The following is a 25,455-nucleotide window of genomic DNA, read 5'->3' as shown; positions in this document are numbered from 1 at the left end:
TGACCCACAAGCAAGCATAGAGTAGGCCACATGTATACAGTTTGACTAGCCCTAGTCTAAGCAGTGGGGTCAAGAGGAGCTGGATTGGAATCAATGGGGAAGTCTGGGGATGCCAGTGAGTTGGGAAGGTACTTTGACCTATTTTGTCTTCACTGATATATTTCTTTGTTTTGTGTTTTGCAGGGAAGGAGATTGGTGGCTGGCTCACTCGCTCACAACTGGCCAGAAAGGCTACATCCCCAGTAACTATGTTGCACCCTCAGACTCCATCCAGGCTGAAGAGTAATTGAAATATTTTAGATAGTTTTGATAAACAGTGCAATGCTTCTGCCAAGCCTTCTAGCTTCTAACCCAAGCCTTCTAGCCATAACAGTCAGGGGCGCCCCTCATTTCCCCAGATAATTCCTGACTTTGTGTCAGTAGGATAGTTCACACATGTATTTATCCTTTAGTTGCTGTGTGGAAGAGTGGTCTCAGACTGAACACTGTATCTAGAATTCTCGTATCACTTTGGACACAATGCTCTGAGATTGAATCAGTTCACTCATACATCTTTAAGCCAACTTCAGTGGTCAAGAGTGGAGTAATTGAGTGATGTGTATGGCTAATTGGGCCTATAGCAACTTGCTGGCTTTTAAGATATGATTAGTCTTGCCTTCCTATTAGATGTTCAGTGCCATTTTTGAAAAACACTGGTTTCTTCTGTGGGAAAAAACACACTAGTGAATACCACAATATCTGGAAAAAAAAATGTCAATGATTGTATAAATCACATGCATCTCTCAGAGAGAGATCTAACCATTCGTTAACTGTTTACTATGTGTTTCTCACTCCCTACACCTGGCTTGGGGAACTTCTGGCCTTCAGGATGTTGTTTGACTACAACTCCCATCATCCCTCACCATTGACCATGCTGGCTGAGGATAATGGGAGCTAGAGTCCAACCACCTCTAGAGGGTGACAGGTCCCCTAGCCCTGCCCTCAGTGAACCTTTCATACCATCCAGTTCTGTTTATGACGTACAGTTCCTAATGTTCTGCATGTACCTACTGAAGCTATTCAGTTTATTTAACACTGAATTTTGCTTTCCAACTAAGTCACTTTTGGATAGTGCACTACTGGATATTTCCACCTTACTAGTAGGTACTAAATTTTTGAACTTCTGGGCAGTTTAGCATTTGACAGAAATGTTTATGACCATAAAAAAAAATATGAGCTTGCTCTATAGTTTGTTAAAACCATAAAGACTCATTCATACATGGAGGTTACCATTTGATCATTACAGGGGAATAAGCATTTATGTATGAGTGCTACCATGACATTGGTGTGCTTCTTAGAATGGGTTCAGAATCTTCAACATTTTTGCACACCATCCAGGAAAATTTCACAGGATTTTGAAACACCTCCCAACTTTGTGGCCTGTTTCTCCAATCCTCGGATGACATTTTGGTGCTTGGAACAGGTTTTGTTTTTCACATTGCAGCTTTTGTGGCAAGGAGAATCTAGAAAACTGTAGTGACGAACCCCCCCTACTTTCCAGTGATCTAACTTAATATCTGTAGATGGAATAAAAGTCTGTAAATGAGAACTCCTTCATACAAAATGCTTTTCCCCCACACTGATAGCACCCCTGTGTAAGAAATAATGTGTACAAAAGGAGCTGCAGATGATTAGGCCCTTCTTAGAGAAACACTGTAGAATGAGTATTCAATACTTCTGGGGTCTGGTCTGGCCCATAGATGCCTCTCACAAGACCATGGATCAGGACAATATTTTCCTGGCATGAAAACACATGAGCTTCCTTCAGCCTTGGCGTTCACATATTTATCAGGCTTTAAGGAGTTAAGAATCTAGCAGCCCTTGGCAAAATTTAGTGCATTTCAGAATGTTGTCTTTTATCCTAGGATAAGTGATTTATGTAAGAACGTAAAAAGAGCTCTGCTGGATCAGAACAAATGTCCATCTATTTTAGTATTTTTTTTTGGAAGAGGCTAGTCAGATGCCTCTGGGAAACCCACAAGCAGTGTGTGGAGTGTTCATATGCAGTGCCTTCCTCCAGAAAACTGCAACCTGCGTTTTCCAGTCGTCCCCCCCCACCCAACAGTCAGTCAGCATTTTTTATATTGATTGTACTTATTTGCACACTTTTTGGTTCCCCCATTTAGTTTCTTCCCAGCCTCCAATGATATGTTACTTCTACAAACCTTCCCCCAAGCCTACCACTATCTCTTTTGTTTGTGGGCAGTTCTATTTTGGTAACATAAGCAATGGCATTCATACTTGAACATTGGAAATAGGAATTGTAGCCTTTATACTCCCATGAATTTGTCTAAAATCCTCTTTTAAAGCCAAGTGAGTCAGCGGTTTTCATCATATCTTATGACAGTGATTTTTCACATATGGGTTATGCATTGTTGTACTTCTTTTTTTTTCCTTTTTTTTTTGTCTGTCCTGAACCTACTAATTAATTTCAGAGTTGCAAGGTATTCCTGGGGAGGTCATAATTATTCTTACATTTTATAGAGCCCTACTTTCAAGCTCTTGACCCAAAGTGTGAGGGCTTAGCACTTCAGTTCAAACATTCAGAAGAAAAGTGTGTAGTGTTACTTCCTGTTGGTCAAAAACCCTCATTTACAGACTTGCCATGTAGAAGCTGTGCACTAATAAGAAGATGATTAATCCTTCAGTATTTAAAAAAAGTTAACAGTGACTGGAAGAACTTGGCAAAATGAGATCTCTCCCTTGCTCATGTGTATTCCACTATTGTAGGTGGTATTTTGGCAAGATAACCCGCCGAGAGTCAGAACGGTTACTACTCAATCCAGAGAATCCCCGGGGGACATTCTTGGCAAGAGAGAGTGAGACAACAAAAGGTAATGGCAATTTATTAAGAAAGTTAACTTCTCTCGAAATAGCAGTTTCTATGAGAACAAGCTGGTGTTCAGAGCTCACTCCCCTTGCATCCGGGACAGTATTGGCTTTTCCATGTTCTTAAAAGACCGCTTCCTAAACTTCTGATAGCCGAAGTGCATTCTTTCTTTCCGAATTTAAATTGGGAAGTAAAGCCCAAAAGACTTACTTTGGCAGGTGTAAGAATTAGGTGGCCTCAGATGATCAATGAAGTGTGTTTCTGGGTGAGTCGCCATTCTGGGTGTGCGTCTTGACTCAACCAGAGGTGCACTAAAGAACTGCTTCCAAGTGCAGGTGTTTCTGCTGCAAAGGGAGGGTGAGGAGGGGCCTACATACCCAAGGATATGGACGGCCTTGGGCTGCTGAAACTACTTGGGGAAAGTTCAGAGTGCTAGTATGAACCTGCCCCAGCTGGGCTCTTATCTTAACTATGATAATAACAAGCAATAATAATTGGTGAGTAACGCTGGCAGTTCAACATTATAGCTGCCACAAATGTGCATGGACTCACTTTTAATTATGGATTGGAAGTTTACAGCATTGGAAGTTTTCAGTTCCGGTGCCCTAGAGCTTGTACAGTCTCCTGGTCCTTTTTCGTTCTGGCCCAAGGCTCTTAATATCAGGTACCTTAACCTAAGAGTGTGTGTTATTGCTATGCCATGTTCCCCTCCTCACCCTCACCCTCTCTCCTTGTATGCTATCCATAGTCTGTTCTATCAACCAAGCAGTACACTCTCTGACTCCTGCCCTGTTCTGATTTGATTGGTGGAGAACTGGATGGGATTTAAATATCTAACGTAAACAGAGATTCTGGTCCTGTGCCTGTCCTCTTTACAAAGGAATGGTGCTGAAACTGGGTCACTGAGCTGGGAATAGCTGGGTAACCAATGGCAACAAGGAACTCTGCAGTTCCCTCCTATCCTTGCTGCCAGGGGCAGTTTGTTGTTGCGTTTATAGGAGTGGTTTAATGAAGTTTGTGCTTGGGTGTGAGTGGCATTGTAGGAACCAGTTGGTGGTAGCAACACACGCGTGCCAGAAATAAAAGCCATGCGAGCAGAGTTTAGCTGTGGATGTCCTTCCCATTTCTATCCTATGTGACTGGCATGTCAAGACGGGCATAAGCACATGGAGGGATCAAGCATCATTGCTGTGAACAGGTCAGATATTCATTAGAGTGAGGAGAGAGGCACTGGACATATAGTAGGAGTGGTTACTTCAGCAGTGACAGAATGTCTGCCAGGCACATTCTGTTCAATATATTCAACTCAGGATTTCTCTGCTCTTCTCTGAAATTATCTCCAATGTCATATATACAAAATCGTCCTGGGCGATCAGCCCAGGAAACTAACTTCTAGTTCTTGTGGATGTGAGAATAGATTTGAGAACGGGCAAGCAGTGTCTCTTCAGTTGTGCAAGCTGGAGAAAAGGCTAAATAAGGTTTCCAGATGTTGGAGGAAGACCCTGGTGCTGTGCACGATCCCTAGCTCCTCCTCATGACTAGTAGAAGCATTAAAAACCTAAACAAAATAAGGAAAAACATGCTTAATTTGAATAATTCATGCAGGTTGCAGAGTTCAGCTTTTTCTCACTTCAGTATCTGGGTACCTGGTGCTATTGCCAATTATCTCTGCATAGAAAGTTTTGCTCATGCAACCTCTGTAACCTGGTGGTTTATTATGTTGTGGATATTTTTGCCTGGAACTAAAGTTGGGAGCTGACATACAAATAATGTGTGATGTGCGAGACACTCTGTGGCTAGCCACAGAGCAGAAGGAATGGGGTGGTGGTGATTCCATTGAGGACAAAAGCAGCAGCCAATGTGGCCAGGATGTCTTTGGTACCCAGCTAGGTATTTGTCTTCCTAACAGGGATCACTCTCTAGGGAAATTCATTTGCACAACAGAAGCTCCAGTTTCTTTTCTCCCTCCCCCCAACCTCCAGAGGGGGTCCCCATCTGCTCTGGAGGGCCCCCCCTCTGGAGCAGATGTTAGGAGCATACTAGAAGCCAAAGGAGAGGAAGAGTTAATACTGTAATCCTATGCTTTACTAATGGCCTTAAACTTTACAGAACATTAATATCCCATTCAGGTACTAAATAGTTCATTCACATTATTAATTACAGTCAATGTGTTGTGGGTAACACACAAGAAATTGAGGACTGAGCTCTTTTAAAAAGCCAGTTTCAAAAATGCTGCTGTCCTGTGTTTTGAAAACCTTTGCCCAATGATCCTAGCTTCCACAGAACTTGTGTCAGCTTTTGGGTGTTAATGCAACAGCAGTTTCCCCATATAATTGGTGCATAGCATTAGCAATACAGGAAGAAAGCACAGTTCCCTATAGATTTGCTGCCAGTACCTATTTCCCTCCCCTTGAGGTGCTGCAGCAAAGGTCTCTGAGCTTTACGTTAACCCTGCACAAATTAGCTGCTGAAGTTTGACAGGATCAGAGTGGAGGCTGAGCCAGCTGGAGGCCATAATTAGACAGACCTGGCCTTGCCAGCTGCTTTTGTTCTTCAAAGGTATCTACTCTGCATCCTGCCCCCTCCCTTCGTGTGAATTCTGCTGTGAAGTTACTAACCTGCTGACGGCAGCACCAGCTTCCTTTCATGGACATGTCATGAAGACATGTGAGAGGCTTCCTTGAAAACCTGTGTGTTCAACATTTCCCCCATCCTAAAGCGCCACAAGGAAATGATGAGTAGATAAGGTTTTTAATATATTAGTTTTCCTATACTGTACTTTGTTCTCATTTTTTACAAGATGGACCATATTGCATCTGTGCTGGTTGAATCAGGGTATATGCATATGGTACATAGGAACATGGGAACCTGCTTTTTATTGAGCTGGACGATAGGTCCATCTAGCTGAGTACTGTCAATATTGATAGACAACGTACTTCTAGAATCTCAGACGGGTCTCTCCCAGACCTACCTGGAGATGCCAGAGACTGAGCTTGGGACCTTTGGTTTGCAAAGAAGCATAGCTGTCAACCGTCCCTTATTTGGTGGGAAAGTCCCTTATCCCAACGCCGTGTCCCGCTGCTGTCCCTTATTGATGATGTCCCTTAAATTTCCCAGGTTTAAAAGGAAGCAGCTCCTCTCCCTCCCTCCCTGCTGGCCAGGGAGGAGGGAGGCTCCAACTGTGTTGCTTGGCTGCGTTGCTCACCCAATAAGGAGTCTAAGAACGACTGGGGGGTGGAGCTTGCATGCCTTGTGCCGATCAAATCGGCCGCGTTGCCTGGGGACTCGCCTTTGCTCAGCGGTTCCCAGCGGAGAGGTGACAGTGGTTTTCCTTGCTGCATCCCCTTTGCCGGGTTGCTGCGCTGTGGGAACCACCGCTTGAGGCTTTGTTTGGCTGCTGGCCGGGTTTTCTGCCTTTGGCTTGGAGGGGCCCAGAAGTTGAACATACCTGTGCTTGGAAAATCCCTTATTTTGGCTGCTGATCCCTTATTTTTGAGGCTGCTGGTCCCTTATTTTCAAATCTGTAAGTTGACCGCTATGAATAAGACATCTGAAGGCAGCCCTGTTTTTAATGACTGATGTCTTAATGTATTTTTAATCTTTTTGTTGGAAGCCGCCCAGAGTGGCTGGAGAAACCCAGCCAGTTGGGCAGGGTATTATTATTATTATTATTATTATTATTATTATTATTATTATTATTATTCAGGGACTCTACCACTGAGCTACAGTCCTTCGCTTCTTGGGCATCTAAACCAGGGTTTCCCAAACCTGGGTCTCTAAGTGTTTTTGGACTACAACTCCCATCATCTCTGACCACTGGTCCTGCTAGCTAGGGATGATGGGAGTTGTCATCCAAAAACAACTGGAGACCCAAGTTTGGGAAACATTGATCTGAACTTCTGCAGCGTTGTTAATATTTTATTCTAACCTTTGAAATAATGAATAACTTATAATATTATTCTAATATTATTATGTCTAATATTATTCTAACCTTTGAAATAATGAATAATGTCTAATAATAATGAATAATGAATAACTGGTAGTAAGTTCTGCTAAAAAGTGGCTGCAAAGTATCTCTTAAACCCAATCCTGAGCTGTGTCCGCTTTTTCTTGGTAGGTGCCTACTGCCTCTCTGTCTCAGATTTTGACAATGCCAAGGGACTCAACGTGAAGCATTACAAGATCCGCAAGCTGGACAACGGTGGCTTCTACATCACTTCCCGCACACAGTTCAGCAGCCTTCAGCAACTGGTGGCCTATTACTCCAGTAAGTGCCATTTTGGCTTCAGATAATAAAAGATTTCATTGCAGAATACAGAGGCTCTGTCTGAGGTACCTTGAACTAAAAAGCAAAAGTGAACATACTTTGACAGCATCTTATGGGCACCATATGTACTTACAGAGATTGCCACCCACTACCATAAAACAGCATATTGGCTCCTTATATTGGCTCCCTGTATATTATTCCATGATAATTAAGCAGACTGATCCATCATGATCTTGAGCATCAGTGTGTCTGGCTTGTAACCAGAAGGTTGGTGGTTCGAGCCCACCCAGGGACAGCTGTGGGCAGAATTTCCTGCATTGCAGGGGGTTGGACTAGATGACCCTGAGGACCCTTCCAACTCTAGAGTTCTATGATTTCATGAAATCAAAAGGTTGCAATGGTATTATAGTCAAGCTGCCACTGCACCACAAAGCCGCAAATCTCAGTTTGCCTGGCATCAAGCAGGATGGCAAGATGGCAAGACTGAACAAGGTGCGCCCTTTCAAGAGGTTTCTGCTGGAGAAGAGAATAAGTTGGAAAGATACATATTTTCTGGATACTTCTGACCTGGGTAGATACTGGCACAGTGTTAGAGACAGGAAGTGATTGTCAGGTGACGGTGAAGAATGGTAAATAGTGAGAGAGACGGGATGAAAAAAGAAAGTCGGTTTACATTTGGTAATCGAGATGGTAGGGAAAAGAAGCTGGGCAGCTTCTTGAATGATGTTCTGTCTTCAGACATAGATGGTTCTGATCATGTTGGTAGTACTTCACTGCATCCAAGAAAATGTGCAGTTCCTAATTGAATTATGGGATTACTGTTTGCTTTGAACTGGCCCTAAGCTGACCTGCCACTTTCTGAGTCCCAACTGAACAACCATTCAGTAAACTTCAGAGCTTTAAGATATTAGTTGTTTCCAACAATGTGGACTTCTAGCTGATAATGTAGAATTGTGGGCAATTATGAAATGGTTGTAAGATTCTGGCAGCAACCTGGAAATTCTAGTAGGCAATCAGTATGAAATCAGACCAAGACATAGATATCTGCCTTTCATAACTGTATATTTTAAGATTTTAAAATCTTTCACTTCTTAGCATGGTAAGATGTTTGATGAATCATAGGTAGTGCTTCTGAAGTTGTGATAAGTTTCTTTCTCTTACATTGGAGTCAGTATCTGGCATTAGGAACCTGGTTCTAAGAAGGTGCTTTTTGGGAAATAACTGTTTTTTGCAATTTCTTTTCTCTGAGTTAGGTAGAACAATTAAGTAGGGCAATGAATCCTTATAGGAAATGCAGTCTGAGACACCTTAGAAAGTGTTCTGGTGCTTGTCCCGTGCTTGTCCCATTTAAGTGTTTCCTTGGGATTTGAAGAACATTTTATATAGAAAAATCACACACACACACACACACAGAGAGAGAGAGGGGGGGGGAGGGAGAGGGAGAGAGAGTATAAGAAATAGGACTCAAGGAGATTTAAACTGGGTTTGAGAAGGAGATAAATAGTTCCATATTCTTAAGACACGTTTCACTTAAAGTGATGTTTCTTATACTTTATTGTGATATCTATGTTCCTCTCCCCCAGAACATGCAGATGGCTTGTGTCATCGTCTCACCAATGTCTGCCCAACCAGCAAGCCTCAAACACAAGGTCTGGCAAAGGATGCTTGGGAAATCCCCCGGGAGTCGCTGCGGTTAGAGGTGAAGCTTGGGCAAGGCTGTTTTGGAGAAGTGTGGATGGGTAAGGATTTGTAGCAGGTACCTGAGCCACAAAATTCACCTTCTAGTCCGATGGGCATATTTCAGGCCATGTCTTTCAGCAAGGGGAAATTAGGCAAGGCCCCCGACTGCACAAACCGTAGGAGACATGGTACCAGCTTAAGTGTTCATTAGTGAAAAGGATGCCCTGTTAATCTACTTCTATTTCTACTCTAGGGACCTGGAATGGCACCACCAGGGTGGCAATAAAGACTCTGAAACCTGGGACAATGTCTCCAGAGGCATTTCTGCAGGAGGCACAGGTCATGAAGAAGCTGCGCCATGAGAAGCTTGTGCAGCTCTATGCTGTGGTTTCGGAGGAACCCATTTATATTGTAACAGAATACATGTGTAAAGGTGAGCAATGTATCAAGGGCAGTGTTAAGGGCAGGCATTAAGGATGCCTTGTTTGGATGTTCTCTCCCTCAGACTGAAAGGGCAAAATTAAATGGGCTAGAAATCTAATGTTGGGAGCAGAAACATTTTACCCCGTCATTCAGAATAGGCAGCATTTGGAAAATGAGTTTGTCAATGAGGCATCATCTAAGCACCAATTCACATAACCCAGGCATAGCCAAACTTGGCCCTCCAGATGTTTTGGGACTACAACTCCCATCATTCCTAGCCAACAGGACCAGTGGTCATGGATGATGGGAATTGTAGACCCAAAACATCTGGAGGGCCAGGTTTGGCCATGCCTGACATAACCAAATGGATGTGTTACAGATGTGGGCTGAATTGATTTACACAGTTGTTTGTGTGGTTTTATTGTATCTGTGTGGGATTTATTACCTGTTTGTAAGTTGCTTTGAGGGACGCGGGTGGCGCTGTGGGTTAAACCACAGAGCCTAGGACTTGCCAATCAGAAGGTTGGCGGTTTGAATCCCCGTGACGGGGTGAGCTCCTGTTCCTCGGTCCCTGCTCCTGCCCACCTAGCAGTTCACAAGCACATCAAAGTGCAAGTAGATAAATAGGTACCGCTCTGGCGGGAAGGTAAACGGCATTTCCGTGCGCTGCTCTGGTTTGCCAGAGGTGGCTTAGTCATGCTGGCCACATGACCCGGAAGCTGTACGCTGGCTCCCTCGGCCAATAAAGCGAGATGAGCGCCGCAACCCCAGAGTTGGCCACAACTGGACCTAATGGTCAGGGGTCCCTTTACCTTTACCTTAAGTTGCTTTGGGTTGCTCTGGGCAAGATAAAAGTGACTTTAACAAATTTAATAAATAAGAATAAGCACTGAAGAGGCCTGGTGATTGTTTGGCAAACCACTGACTTACAATTCAACCCTTGCTTCCCATGTTGCTGCAACATTTGAGGAGTGTAAATTACAGTTCAATCAAGATGTGAGAAAAAACTAATGAAGGGTTTTTGTTGGGGCCCAAATTCTTTCTACGCTCTGTAAAAAACAGCTCGTTGGCTCAGTTAAATTGTATTGTTTGCTCTGTGAGATTGAAACAGCTGCAAATTCTGCAGAGGGAAAACATCTGCAAGGGTTTAGGGTTTGATCCAACTTCAATTACTGACAATTGTATGTTCTGCTCTAGGGAGCCTCCTGGATTTCTTGAAAGGGGAGATGGGCAAGTACTTGAGGCTGCCCCAACTGGTAGATATGGCGGCTCAGGTGAGTGTAGCATGCTTTAAGAGCCAATCTACATATGCTGTAGGCTTGAAGGATGCTGCTTTTCCAGATCTGTACGACTCTAGGCTGCTGGTGGAGGATTGCCTATTTTGCATGTTTGCCTATAATAGTATCTCCCTGCATACAAATATTTAGCAAGACAACTAGCTGTTGTAAAATCTGTCTCCCTGACATGCTGCTTTTCTGTTGGCGGGGGTGTTATTGGGGAAGCATTTTCCAGTGCCCTTTGGTTTCCTTTAAACCAATATAAGATCTCTGACCATGTCTCTCTCCCTTTTTGGCATTCAAGCCTCTTCCCATATCTCATTTTCTGTGTGTGCCAGCTGAGACAGAGTGCTGGTGAACATCTGCTTCAGTCAGTGCAACATTAGCAGCTATGCACGATAGGCAGCCCACATGATATTGGCTGACAAATACTTCATTTTTCATAGGTTTGGCTTTATTCAGCCCCTCTGCTTTCAAGAGAACTGTAGGCTCATTTGACTCCAAGTTCATTGCTTTTGCTGGTTGGTTTGACATTTAACACACACACACACACACACACACACACACACACACACGGCTTTACTACATTAGTCTATATCTTCATAAGTTACCTGAAACCTGGTAACCTTGGGCTGAATAGAGCTGGCTGATTTGACTAATGCTTTACAGGTAAGCTCTGATAGATCATAATAATCATTCATGCAAATTCGTAATGTATATTTTTTACTACATTTATATCCCACCTGAACTTCAAGGACCTCAGACTGGTATACATAGTTTTCCTTCTTCCTGTTTTATCCTCAGAACAACCCTGTGAGGTAGGTTAGGCTGAGAGACAGTGACTGGCCCAGGGTCACCCAGCGAGCTTCATAGCTGAGTGGGGATTTGAACCCTGGCATCCCAAGTCCAAGTCCTGAACTCAGAGCTTTCCAAACTTTTCAAGTTGGTGACACACTTTTTGGACATGGAACCTTTCACGACACAGTAATTCATTTTGTGACATGGTAATTCAGTTTTACTAGCCAACCGGAGGTTAAACTAACCCTTTCCAGCCCAGGAGGAGTGTGGGGAGCATTCGTGCAACACACCTACACACTGCAACCAACACACTAATGTGTCACAACACAGTTTAGAAAGCTCTACCTTAACTATTCCACCACACTGATTTTCTTTTGTGTTTGGGATTGTTCCAGATTGCATCTGGCATGGCATATGTGGAGAGGATGAACTACGTACACAGAGATCTCCGAGCTGCCAACATCCTTGTGGGGGAAAATCTGGTGTGCAAGGTAGCTGACTTTGGACTGGCCCGGCTGATTGAGGACAATGAATACACAGCAAGGCAAGGTATGAGCTGCACTTTCCACTTGGAAGAAATAAGCAGCTGCAAACTAGTTAGTGCTTCAGAGTGGGAAGAAGTCTGGGTAGCAATGCAGAGTAAAAGCCCCACATTCCAAAAGCAGGAAGCGTTATCAAGACAACATGAAAAGGCAGCCTTCATGCCAACATGACAAACTGTTGAGTACATTTCTATGATTCTATGTCCTGGATTCCTGCACTTTTGCTACTGCTGGTGAACGATGCAGAAGTAGTGGAAGACTTGGTTGCCAACATCCTTCATTTCTTCCTTTTGTGTTCGCTGAATAATACATGTTTTGTTTTTTTACAATATGCTTGTCTGTCTTGTTCAGGTGCTAAATTCCCCATTAAGTGGACTGCCCCAGAAGCTGCTCTCTATGGCCGATTCACCATCAAGTCAGATGTATGGTCCTTTGGAATACTGCTGACTGAACTGGCCACGAAGGGCCGAGTACCATATCCAGGTAAGTGTGTTTCTTTATATACCATATTTATCGCTCCATAAGACACACCTGACCATAAGACACACCTAGTTTTTAGAGGGGGAATGCAAGAAAAAAAACCTATTCTTTAAAGGGAGCGCTGAGCAGAACCTGTATGCATCCCAGGCTCTGCTCAGCGCTCCCTTTCATGAGTCGCGTGGAGTGTGTGTGTGGCGCTTGCAGGCTTTTCCCCGAGGAGGGAGAAGGGCAGCCCGTCACTGATACAGCGATCCCTCTCACTGTTCTGGCTTCTGGGATAGCTGTGCAGCCTGAATTCACTCCATAAGATGCACACACATTTCCCCTTACTTTTTAGGAGGGAAAAAAGTGCGTCTTATAGAGCGAAAAATACGGTGGGCCTTTCTACAGGTGCTCAAAGGGGCCACAAGACCAGCTATAGCAAACTACTCATTCACTACTCATGGAAAGGGACAGGGATCTCCAAAGCAGAAGAATACTGTCTCCTACAGTGCTAATATCAAAGATAAAGCCTGCCTGCTCTTTAAGAGTGAAAGTCAGCAATTTACCCACCCACACCTCCAACACTCTGTGGAAATGTATGTCTGATCTTTGTGGTGTGTTGCTTAGCTCCAAAACTAGAGATAAAAAAATCCCTCTGCCTGTTCTTTACAGAGGATCTTTAAAGAGGAAGCAGAGCATTTTAATGCTGTTTAGATCAGGAGATAAAAGTTGTGAGGTTGCATCCGGTGGTTTGGTAGAGTAGATGCAGCCCATGGACTTGTGGGTTCGCCCAACCACCTTGGTTTTTCCTGTTCTTTCCATTTTAATATATTTTGATTGTTTTTATTTTTAATTGTTGTACGTCATTGTGAGTGGTGCATGGGCGCTAGACAGGTGGGATAGATTTTAATTAATTAATAACTTTGGAAAAAGAAAGCTAATATATGATTTGTGGAGGATATACACCAACTATAAGACCTTTCACAATTATGGGAGACAAAATCAGGAAGCGTCTCATGGGAAATGGATTTCTCCAGAGTTTTAATTCCTCTGTAGACTTCTGCTTTCCTTCTGAAGCCCCATTCATATATTACTGTTGCAAAATGATAGCCTACGGGGGGAAACCACTCCCTTTTATTCATGGTTCAGTTCCACATCAGTAATATTATGGGTGGCTCAAATCCCTGAAGTGGTGTACAGCATGAGAAAAATGACATTAAATACAAGAGAAGTTTGATAAACAATAAAATTGTTTCTACAGACAATAAAAACATCCGTATGTTACAAACACATTACAGGATTGGGCTAGGGGGAAAATCCCTGCGTCCCATACCCAGCTAGTGTCTCTGTTTGCTGGCAGGAGAAGAAGATAGGTAACAGGCTTTGTGTGAGAGATGGGAAGTTTGTGACCCTCCAGGTGTTATTGGGCTCCCATCATCCCTGGAGGTTGTCCTTGCTGGCTGGGGCTGATGGGAGTTAAGAGTCCATTATCTGGAGGGCCACAGGCTCCCCCTCTCTGCTTGATGCCAGACTTTAGGAACACTACTTAAATCGCTCCACTGTAATGCAAATTGAACTGTACTTGGTAAACAGGAGCATACGTTGTTAGCGACACTTCTGTATATTTTGGCTAAACTGTTCTGCTGAAGAGCCAGGTTGCATACTCCTTTTCTGAGAAGTGATAATGTCTGGGATCCAGGAGTGGTATGCATGTATGTACACTTACATGCAAGTAGTACCAGTACTCAGTGTTTACTGAACACCTGTCTGCTTTTGTACCAATAGGTATGGTGAACCGGGAAGTGCTTGATCAAGTAGAGCGAGGCTACCGGATGCCCTGCCCACCAGAATGCCCAGAGTCTCTGCATGATCTTATGTGTCAGTGCTGGAGGAAGGATCCTGAGGAAAGGCCGACCTTTGAGTACCTTCAAGCTTTCTTGGAGGACTATTTCACATCAACAGAGCCTCAATATCAGCCAGGCGAGAACCTATAGACCTGGGAACAGAATTCAGTGCCAAAGACTCTATGCTGCTCCTACTGCATATGTGCTCAAGCGAGAGACTTTGAGCCATACTTGAAACATGTCTGGAGCACCTGCCAGGGTCTCTTCCTCGTTCTGCTGATTTGCCCTTCCTTTTGAGGATGGTACGGGGGGCCCTTTGTTAAACAAATGTGGTGCCCTTGGCTGTTATGGGTTACCTAAGGCCTCAATAGGTCATAAATTAGCAGTGTCATGGTTCTACTTTTTAATATGAAGTTGGCTACGGTGCAGAAAAACAGGGTCTCAGAAAAGCCAAGTTCTTCCAGAAGAGAAGAGGCCAAATAAAAACCAGGGATCCTATTCCTGTGGGCCGCCTGCCCTCTGGAGTCTGCCCTCCCTCCAAACCATCCTTCACATCCCATCAGCAAGAACATGGCAATGCTGCGTTGATGGTGATGATGTGGGCTACTTCATGGCTGCATGGCTTCAAAGCACTTGGGTCATCTCTGATTGACTTAGTGGTGATGCTACAGCATTATGCCTTTTCAAATTCATATGGCTTCTGTTCTCCTTTATGTCTGAAACCAGCACAGTTTCCCCTTTCCTTGTCCCATCCAAACCCCACTGCGTGGAATTAGATTGACTGCTTCACTCCAGGAAAAAATGGCAGCCCACTTATATTTGGAACATGTCACATTTCCATGTACTTATGGTCCTCTTTTTTTATATGTGTATATATGTACAATCTGCCACTGTTCTCTTCTGGGCCACTGAGGATGTGTCACTGTCCGCCCAGTCTTGTCTTGTGTGTGTGTAGTGCACTTGCTCTTAGCCATAGAAGAAACAGGACTCAGGGTGCTGAGTTTGCAGTTCAGTTGTAGGGTTTGGTTCATCTTTGCCTTGGAACAGCGATAGCAAACATGGTGCCCTCCAGATTTTATTGGACTATGATTCCCATCATCCCTGATCATTGACTGTATTGGTTGGGACTGACGGGAGATGTAGTCCAACAATATTAGGAGGGCACCATATTTGTTACTTTGATGTTGAACTGAAGGAACTTCTTGAGGAGGTCATACTCTGCAATTGATTAGGGATTTTAATTTTGATGCTTGTGGTAGTGATGGCTTGTGCATTTTTTAGAGCTGTGTTTGTTCTTGGACTGCAGGCTTGTCTTCCAGCCTAGCCTTTCAACCCTAATAAAGTGAAATTATGAACAGAAATGTCTTAAGACTGGCAAGAAGGGATATACTTTACCTGGGTCGTAAGTCCCCCTAAATGCCAGCTGTTAGCCCAGGGAATAAAAGTCTTCCACATGGCATTTTAAGAATTCATCAAGTACATGGTTCCTTCTCTTTTCACATCAGTGCATCTTAATCTTAACCATTTCCAAGGCTCCTTGGTCCCTCAGGGGCATAATATTGCTGCTGGGCAAACTTCAGCTGAACAAGTTGCTCTGCAGTGCTGCCTCAGCACAGTGGGTGCACTTCTGGTTCAGACAGGGTAAAGAGGCCTTGCATTGCCCTGCCATCTGAGGGCAGCCCCCTTCTCCCATACAGTATGTGAGTAAGTGATGCACATAGGGTAGAACAAATCCAACAAAGAAAGTAGCAAAATACATAGAACCCTGCAAAACTTGATTTTTGTCCTCCCTCACTAAACCTGCGTCCCAGTGCTATATGATCCCCAGGATAACCCCTTGCTGGAGAGAATTTTAGGTCAGGGGTTTAACTACTGATAAGAGCTTGCAATCTCCACATAGGCCCCTTCTACAGAGCAATCCTTTAAGAAATGCAAGTCCCTGTTTATGCTTCTGATTTGGTTATGACCTAAAACTAGTCCCAATTATTCCTAGGGTACAAATCATGCCAAATGTCCTTGTTTTGCCTCTTCTATCTTCCTTCCATCTTTTAAAGCCTTATTGGCTGAAGCAGTGGGGGAAAGTGAGGACAATAGCTGAACCCTGTGAAGTACTAATGAGCAAACTGCATATTACATTCCACTGCCTGTATTTTTTCCCTCTAGTAAACCAAAGGCAGTCACTAGGCTGTGAGTTTCACCAAAGGAGCATTAGGGGGAAGGGCTGCTTAAACTTGTACGTTCTGGCTGTCTTTCCGTTAAAATTACCCCTTCCCGAGCTGATTCGGAGTGGAGGGGAAACTGGGAGGGAAATGGTTAAGCTGAAGTGCAGGTAGATACAGATCATGTGGTCTTACTCTGCTAAAAACTCACAGCACAATAAACTGCTTTCAGTTCAAAAAAGCAAATGTCAGAGAAGAGAAATATGCAACTACATTCAGTGTATAGTTTGGCCATAAAAGCCCTTAAAAATGGATGTTCAGGCTTCTGCTGGATCACACCCTGTGCAGTCTCTTCCTTGATCACTTGTCACTTTCCACATATCCTGCAAAGCTTTCCATACCCATATCCATCCTGCTGCACATCAGGAGCTGTTTTTAACAGCAGCTGGAATTTGAGCAACTGGTTGCAGTTTACATTTCAGCTTGTGCATATGCAACAGAATTCAACTTGGCAATCTTTGCACTGTTGGAGGGGGGAAGCTTTTAGAATCAGTCTGTTTTAAAATCAGCAAGATGACGCGTCTCTGAATGCATGCCAGAATCATCCCCTTCTTGGGAAAGAGCAAGGAACCGAACAAGATGGAGACTTGGGCACCAGTACCTAGTCCCATCAGCAGCTGCTGCTGCAGCGACCTTACTCCATGACCTTCACTCACACGGTGGAGCAAAATATATAAAGCTGCAATGGACTTGGCTGGAGCATGCCTGTTACATTAGCGCTTGTTAGGCCAAGGAATCTGCACCCCAAGGGCAGATGGAGTAATTGTGCACATCACGCTAGGGAGACCTGAGATGCACTCCAGGAGCTGGCATGAGAGTTCAGACTTGGAGCCATGTTGATTTGTTAACTAGGCTAATTCTACAGACAACACACTGCATCCCAGACTCACAGCCTCAAAGGGACTGAAAGGGCGATTTTTCCAAAGTGCCTGTTGTGTGGGCCGTGAATTGAGGCTGATTAATTTTTTTAAAAAAACAACAACAAGATTGCGTCAGCATCTTAACTTTTTTAAAACCAACAAGATTGCTGCAGCATCTTGTCAGAAAACTCTCACTGGTGAAAGGTGGGTCTCCTTGTCACTCAAGGTAAGGTTTCAGCTGTCGCTCCCTCAATAACATGCAGTGTGCTTGTCTATCCAACTAAGTCTTACTTGGAGGAGAGCCATTGAAATTAAGGAACGTGAAATAAATGAACCTAAGTTAGTCATATTCCTTAATTTCAGTGGGTCTTCTGTGAGTAGGACTAGCATTGGCTACAACCCTTATATTTGGGCATTCCATGAATTCTACCAAAACATTAATGGACTAGAGCCAAGTGCCTCTGTGCAAATATATACAGCAACATTTGACCAGGTTTGAACCCAAATAGTTACACTTGCTTCATTTGACACAAGGCAGATAGCTGAATGATTTCCATATGTAACACTTGTACTGGAAATCCCAAATCTATAAAGAACTAGCCGTCCCTCCCCACTTTTAAAGTCCTATTAAAAACAATTAAACTTGTTCAGCCACAAGTATGACTGACTCTCTCTGGTTTGAGGCCTATGGTTGCCACTCAGTCTCAAGCCTACAGTCCACGAATCAGCCCTATTCCTACAGAGAACAGCAGTTTGAAGCAGTGTTTGGCCCAGGTTTGGAGTGGAACCTTGCCATCGTCACACTGCAGAGCGAGAAAGTGTAATGGACGCCAGTTCCGCAGTTTTCTCCAATGTGGCCTGCCACCATCCACAAAACCCTTTCTAAGCGATATGCAAATAGATCTGCCTTCTGTTGCAATGGTTACTTCTATTATACAGAAAACCCTTCTGCAGTGCACCACACTTTTTATTAGAATTTCTTAACAGCTGTAAGATAGCCCCTCCCCCTTTGTATATAGCTCTTGAGTCCTCTGAGTTGTTGCTCAGTGGCTTTGGATATTGATTTAAGTGCATGTGACTCTTAAAAGTGATAAGAATGTTTGTTGCAATTGTACTTAGCTGGAATTCATTGTCGTCGCCGTGCCATCACTTGGTCGTCTTACTTTTTCATGCCTAAAGTTTGGATGGTCTCCAATGTGCCAAAAAAAACCCCAAAACCTCCAAGGGCAGAATCCCCTCTCCATTTATCCGATTTTTCCCTTATTCAGGACCAATTTCTGGCAGGACTGGGTTTACAAGAACTTAATTGTTTTAGACAAGTAGGTGTCATGTTGCTTCATTCATTCTCTGTTTTGCCATCTCATTTGACCAGGATGTTTTTTCTGCTGTTATCAGCTCAGTGTTAGACTGGGAAAGGGGTTTGGGAGGGCGGGGTTTTGCTCAGAAAGGTCCAAAGTGGAGATTTGATACCTCTTATCTCATTCAAAGAGAAAGGTCCACAGTGTTTGAACAGAGGACCTCTGTCCACCTCAAAGGTAATTTGACTCAACCAGAGATTATTTCTACCAGAGATAGAGCACAGCTGAGAAGGCACCAAAAATGGTATGAAGTTATGACAAGATATTATGTGCTTCCCCGCCACTCAGTCCTGCACCCTTGCCTGTTGGCAGGAGAAGGGACCTGGAATGGGGCAGAGTTCCCATATTTTGCACAAGCTCCTTTCCCAAAAAGTCCAGATTCAAGTTTTCATGATGCTGAAGACCAGACCTCAGTGTCTTTTTGAGGTTACTGAGCCAAATCTCCATCTTATGCCAAGTAAGTGTGTGTACCTCAGAACCGCAAAATGCTCAGTGCATCATAGCAATAGTGTTTAAAATTCAGTCATGGGTTCTCTTAGGTGCCTGTACTTTCAAACAATTGCTTTGTTATATGCCAAAATCCCCACCTCCTGCAGAATTTCTAGTAAAATGCATACTTTTATTGTGTTGGGAACAGGGTCTGCTTTCCTTTCTCCAATGCGTTGTAGGAGGTACGGATAAAGGGCAGCAACTTACCCCCTGCCTTTCTGTATCTCTTCTACACTGCTTATTCATAATATGCCTTATGCGTGCTTTTTTCCATATGTACTCAAAAGACTATATGCTGGGTCTTTTTTTAAAAAAAGAATCATTTTCTCAGATGTATTGAATTCAAATTCTGCTCCTATGAGGATCACTTCAGCAACATACCACATCAAATGAGAAAGGAACTGAGCTGGGAATTCAGGAGACTGTGCCTTCCCAAACCTCAAAACATTCGGTTCTCTTTCTATTCCTTTGCCAAGCTGAACATTCCCTTGTACCTCCTTCACATCCAGGATTGAGAATGACTTTGCCCCTTCAGCCTTTTTTTTTTGGTATTCCAGTGTGCCAGTGTATATTGAATTCACACCAGAACTTTCCTTTGTTAAAGCATGGTTATTTGGAACACCAACATGGGCTGACAATTAGCCCGCATGGGAAACAACCTTTTGTTTTGTATTTTATTTTTTGGTGGAATGCTGCTCCCTCTAGTCTTGTTCGCTTTCTATACTGAGGTGGCAAATCTGCAAATCTGTGCCTGGGTTGTGCCACTTTTGAACTGAGCAAGGGCTCATAATATTGCAAGGTTTTCCCTACAATAAAGAAAAATAATCCAACTAAAAAACTCTTTTAAAGTGGGGAGTAGGCTAAATCCCTCCTGATATTTAATTCCCTGTGCAAGGGGGGAGTTGACCGTATGACCCGCCTGCAATTTACAAAGTGCAGCCTAGATGCAAGTTTTCTGTCTCTCAGAACTTGACCTAAAAATCCAGTCTCTTAAATCTGTGATCGAGCCATTTCCTCGCGGTGTAATATTACTGTATTTGGGGTTTTTTCCTTTAGCACCATTCATTTGTGAGCAGGACTTACATTGGGGTATTCAAATTATGTGACCTGGGGTGGTTTTTTTTTTACAAGCTGGAACAGTTGTTTTACCGGAGTGATGGGGTGTGTGGCATCCTTCTCTCCAAGGATATGCCAGATTTGTTGTTTCTGTTCAAGTATGTCAAGAAACCCTTTTTGCTGAGATGGAAGGAAGGAATAACCTTATTTTTAAATGTCAGCCACCACGGAGAAACAGCTTCTTGACAAATACAAAACGAAACATATACCTAACTGGGAAATGCTTCAGTGTAGGAGCTAAAACCAGTCTCTGTGTGCGTATGTGTATGTGTGTGTATATATAATATATAGATATTAATGTATAAAGAATCCTTTTTTCCAAGTATGTACATTTTTTTATATATAAAAATCAAGACAAGTAGATCAGTTTAAAATCACAGATTTCTCTTCTGCTTTTGTTATAGCAATAATGATTATGAATACTAATTTAAATGGACAGTGTACTTAATCTTACTTTTCTTCTTTGTCACACACAAATTTTTCAAAGAAAAATGAGTCAAGATTCCCTTGTGTGAACTTCCCCGTCTTCCTCCGCCCATCATGCATGGCATAGGCGACTTTGGTACACAGGAAGGATGCTTGTATACTGGAGTCCATCTTCAGATCAGAGCCTGACCTTTGAACTCATGAACTGAAGGAAGCATTAAGAGAGCTTCTTGTGTTGGCCTTGTTCTTCCTTATTCACGTCTTCAGTTTTTTTAAAGCCCACAATGTGTGAATCTGTCAGAGGGAGGCTCTGGCACTGGCTGAATGAAGTTTAAACAAGTCCTTACATGGATTTCTTCTGCTAATGTAATTGTGTGTGTGTTGGGGGGGGGGGACTGCACACATTTTGTAAAATCTCCAGAAAACTATGCAGAGAATGTAATCAACTTTTTCTCTGTGTCTCTTTCTCCCGCCCCTCCCTTTTTAGTGTCAGACTACTTAACTCTTTTTTTGAAAATAAAATGTTATCAAAAAAATAAAATTGCTAAATGTATGGAGATGAAAGTCCTTTTTTAATTCAGCGGTGTATGTCTTTTTTTCTTTCCATTTTTTGCAGTTTTGTTAAATACAAGTAAATGGTAAACACCTGCTTCTGGGTAGTGGGCAAGGGGGTACTTGGGGGTTGGCTAGGTTGGCCCTTCCCAAGGGCACAGGCCCAATGTGATGCAAAAATTGCACTTACCCACTCTGGCTAGAGGCCCGTCCATGTGCTCCTCAGACTGCTGCTGCACTGCTCTGGGCAGCTGGGAGAGGTACACGGGCTTCTCTGGGCACCTTGGCAGAGGAGCACAAGGGACAAGGGGGCGCTGATACAGCTCCTTGCCAAGAGTGCAAGGGAGCTTAGGTATGCCTCTGGTACTGGGTAGGAAGAGAACAAGCTTGAGGTTTCCCTCCCTGGCCTCTGGAAGTCTCCTTTCACTTCCTGCTGCCTCCTGTAACTTAAAACTACTTCTTTTCATTTGTTCAGGATTATTTCACTACCAGGTATCAATTGCTGTATTTGCACGATGTCATTGTGAACATGCAAAATACATATAACCAGTACATACCATAGCAAAGCCAAGTGGGCCTGAGTACAGAAACATTTCTCTGTGTAAGAGCAATGGCTTTGCAAAGCTGCTTCTTCAGGACACCAACATTTTGTGGCTGGAGCTGGTTTCAATTCTCATCAACATGTCTCATTTGCTTTGGGGCCAGAGGCTCGCTCTGTCTTATCTTAGCCTACCCAAAGCCCTTTCACATCTGCTTTATATATCAAGACTGCAAAGCGCAGGCAACCCTGTTAGCCTGCAGCAACAGAATCCATGGGAAGAGAATGACATTGGCTTGGTCGTCTCAATCAGTCAGTGAACTTCAGCCACTGCCAAAGATTTCTGCATATAGGCAAACAATTATGAGCTTGCTTCTGTGTTATATTATGTTTCTCCGGGCCTGTCAATATGAGTGCCATGCCAGAATTTTAAAAGCTGGATCAGATGTTTTTTCTGGCACTTTCAAGAACCTCCAAGTCATCAAAAATAATGGCCTAAACCAGTGATGGAAAACCTGTGGAGCTCCTAATGGTGCAGGACTACAACTCCCATCACTCCTGACTATTGATCATGTTGCCTGGGGCTGATGGGAGTTGGAGTTCTGACATCTAGAGAGCCACAGGTTTTCAATCCTTATCCAAATCCTTCGGGTGTGATTTGCCTTATCTGACAAGTTGTGGTTTTAGGGCGCTCTCCTTTGTACTGTGTTCTACAACCCCATATGGCTGAAACCTGACTTGAAATTTCCTTGATACTAAGTTTTGACCTGTTCAAACTGCTCTTTTGAGATTATCTGTCTCTTTTTAAAATGCAGAGTCTGGATCCCTGCAGTTCTGCTTCTGTATTTGCCTGCTGCCACCTGGTGCCCAGCCACAGTGCAAAAAAAATCCCAATTACATCCCTCATCCTCTAAAGTGTCAACCTTTTGCAAAGCATGATAACCAAAGAGGGTCAGTTAGATGTAGGTGTCCAGAATCTTGCCTGTACAGTGGTACCTCGGTTTACAAACTTGATCCGTTCCTGAAGTCCGTTCTTAAACCAAATCTGTTCTTAAACCGAGGTGTGCTTTCCCTAATGAGGCCTCCCGCCGCCGGTGCCCTTCTACTGTTTGGCTTCCGTTCGTAGACCGAGCTAAAGTTCACAAACCGGAACACTACTTTGGTTTTGCAGCGTTCATAAACTGAATAGTTTGTAAACAGGACTGTTCATAAACCAAGGTACCACTGTTTTATATCTCACATTTATATCTGCATCCTTTCCCTAAGAGTGGCATGTTGTTGTTGTTTAGTCGGTTAGTCGTGTCCGACTCTTCATGACCCCTTGGACCAGAGAACGCCAGGCACTTCTGTCTTCCACTGCCTCCCGCAGTTTGGTCAAACTCATGCTGGTAGCTTCAAGAACACTATCCAACCATCTCGTCCTCTGTCTTCCCCTTCACCTTGTGCCCTCCATCTTTCCCAGCATCAGGGTCTTTTCCAGGGAGTCTTCTCTTCTCATGAGGTGGCCAAAGTATTGGAGCCTCAGCTTCATGATCTGTCCTTCCAGTGAGCACTCAGGGCTGATTTCCTTAAGAATGGATAGGTTTGATCTTCTTGCAGTCCATGGGACTCTCAAGAGTCTCCTCCAGCACCATAATTCAAAAGTATCAATTCTTCGACGATCAGCCTTCTTTATGGTCCAGCTCTCACTTCCATACATCACTACTGGGAAAACCATAGCTTTTACTATACGGACCTTTGTTGGCAAGGTGATGTCTCTACTTTTTAAGATACTGTCTAGGTTTGTCAAGAGTGGCATACATATGGGTTATTTCATCTCATCAGACCAGTCCCACTAGTAGAAGCCCACACAAGGGCTTCCACTATGCAATTGGGCTTTCCATCTCTCCTGCCTCTACTCCACCACACCCAAATCAGCTTAGGAGGTCAAGAGAACCCCCATACATTTCCTTTTTCCTTGGGCCCCTAGGAAATTTCTAACCAAGTTCACTAATGCACTGACTTCTATTGGCCTTGAGGCAGCTCTGTCTAGTTTAAATTCGTATAGTTATCAAGGCACCAAATGATGTGCCATCGTTCGCTCATGCTGCACTTCATACATAATTCTCTGTACAAAGCCTCACTTCTGAAAAGCCACCAAGCCCCGGAGCCCTGTTACTTGCTCAGTTTGCAACCATTGATTTCCAAACTTCCACCAGCTTGTTTCTTTCCCCTGTTCCTCTGATCTACCAAGCTGGTAAGTGAGTCATACTCCTTTTTTAAATGTTTAATATTTTGTAGTACACACCCTCTTTAAAGCAGCTTACAAAATGAAAGGGAATTTCTCTCTTCAGCAACATCTTCCCTGCAAGTCCCTGACACATGGACTGATTGCTTAATTGGTGCATCCATTTCTACTGGGGAAAAGGTAAAAGAAGATTTCTGCCAGCCATTATTCCTCTGAAATCTAAAAAACACTGAGGCAGCATGAGGCTGGGAAGAAAGTAGGGCAAAATGCTGAGCACAGCTGTCTCTTAAAGGAGATGTCATAAGGAAGGTTTTCCTTAACCACCATGAAACTCTTTGCAATCCAGAGGCTTCTTAGGAATTATCGGTTGTTGCTCTTGACAGTAGCAAACTATACTGTGGGAGACTGGTGGGGAATATATTCTAGTTCAGGGATGCGGAAACTGCATTCTCCAAATGAAGGTTGGACTCCAGTTCCCAACAGCCCCAGTCAGCATGGTCAATGGTAACAATGTGAATTGTAATCCAACAACATCTGGAGGCATGGACATAGCTAGATTTTTTTTGTTGGGAGGGTAGGCCTTTTGTTTTTTGGGGGGGCAGAACCTCAGTTAGCTATGTATTTTTTATTGATTTTTATTGATTTTGGGGCCCATGTCTGGAGGGCCACAGGTTTCCCATCCCTGTTCTAATACTTTCCACTGAACCATCAGTTTTAGTGCAGTAAATACACATGTGTCTGCGTTAGTTTTTTCTGTCCACTTATTATTGTAGTGCTGAGGTTGCACAGCACAAGAGCTCATCCAATCACTTGGTGCCAGTTTTAATATATGAAAATATTGGCTGAAAAGCCATTACCCTTGCCATGCACCACTCTGCCACTTCATGAACCATTTTTTAAAAAGTTTTCTTTAATTGTATCATTTCTTTGGTGGGCATGGGACTACAGTATTGGTATTGAATAGGTCCTGCCCAACTTCTACATCTCACTGATGGAGGATTTTTATTTTTATTTTAAATCATTTGGAAAGGCTCTTGATTCCCAGCCACCCTGCAAATACGCACAATATAATGCTGTGCAATGGCAACATCTCACTCCAATTTCTTAATATGGATGTTAAGTGCGCTGCTACAAAGGTAGAAATGCCTCACATCCAAGGCCTCATCTATTTGGAGGAAATGGATCTGCTGCTCCCTGTTTCGACCTGGATGGGGCAGTCTACACATTCAAGACCTCCACACCTCTGTGCTAATAGTGGAATACATGAACAGAAGGGGTTTCTAATTCACATCTTCATCCTTTGTCTTCTGGCTGGAAGGTGGGTGTTGTTTGCTGAATACGGCATTGGTTCTGTGGTGTGAAAAGCATTATTGTACATTCTGCTAAATGGGAGCAGTAGAATTTCTTTCAGTGGCCAAACAGTCAACTTTCAGATCTTACCTTCTACTGCATATTCCCCTCTGCAAGCACCCCCCACCAGCCCCAGAGCCTACTGACCTCATTTCACA

At 43.6% G+C, this 25,455-nt stretch overlaps 1 protein-coding gene across 2 annotated transcripts in view; it reads left to right on the top strand.

The window, feature by feature from the left end:
* SRC (SRC proto-oncogene, non-receptor tyrosine kinase) overlaps window positions 1–21,206 on the top strand; it is a 96,768-nt gene extending 75,562 nt beyond the window's left edge. For both annotated transcript variants that reach the window (XM_081916977.1, XM_081916978.1), the window contains 9 exons: window positions 184–282; window positions 2,770–2,873; window positions 6,987–7,136; window positions 8,720–8,875; window positions 9,070–9,249; window positions 10,437–10,513; window positions 11,710–11,863; window positions 12,208–12,339; window positions 14,104–21,206. In XM_081916977.1, the coding sequence (XP_081773103.1) occupies window positions 184–282; window positions 2,770–2,873; window positions 6,987–7,136; window positions 8,720–8,875; window positions 9,070–9,249; window positions 10,437–10,513; window positions 11,710–11,863; window positions 12,208–12,339; window positions 14,104–14,312 (1,261 nt within the window). In that variant the 3' untranslated portion in view covers window positions 14,313–21,206. The remainder of the gene's footprint in view (window positions 1–183; window positions 283–2,769; window positions 2,874–6,986; window positions 7,137–8,719; window positions 8,876–9,069; window positions 9,250–10,436; window positions 10,514–11,709; window positions 11,864–12,207; window positions 12,340–14,103) is intronic.
* Window positions 21,207–25,455: the final 4,249 nt, after the last annotated feature.

The sequence above is a fragment of the Podarcis melisellensis genome, assembly GCF_964234715.1.
Source record: "Podarcis melisellensis genome assembly, chromosome: 6".
Lineage (NCBI taxonomy): Eukaryota > Metazoa > Chordata > Lepidosauria > Squamata > Lacertidae > Podarcis > Podarcis melisellensis.
Note: the sequence above shows the minus strand (reverse complement) of the source record. Positions and strands in the feature narration are given on the sequence as shown.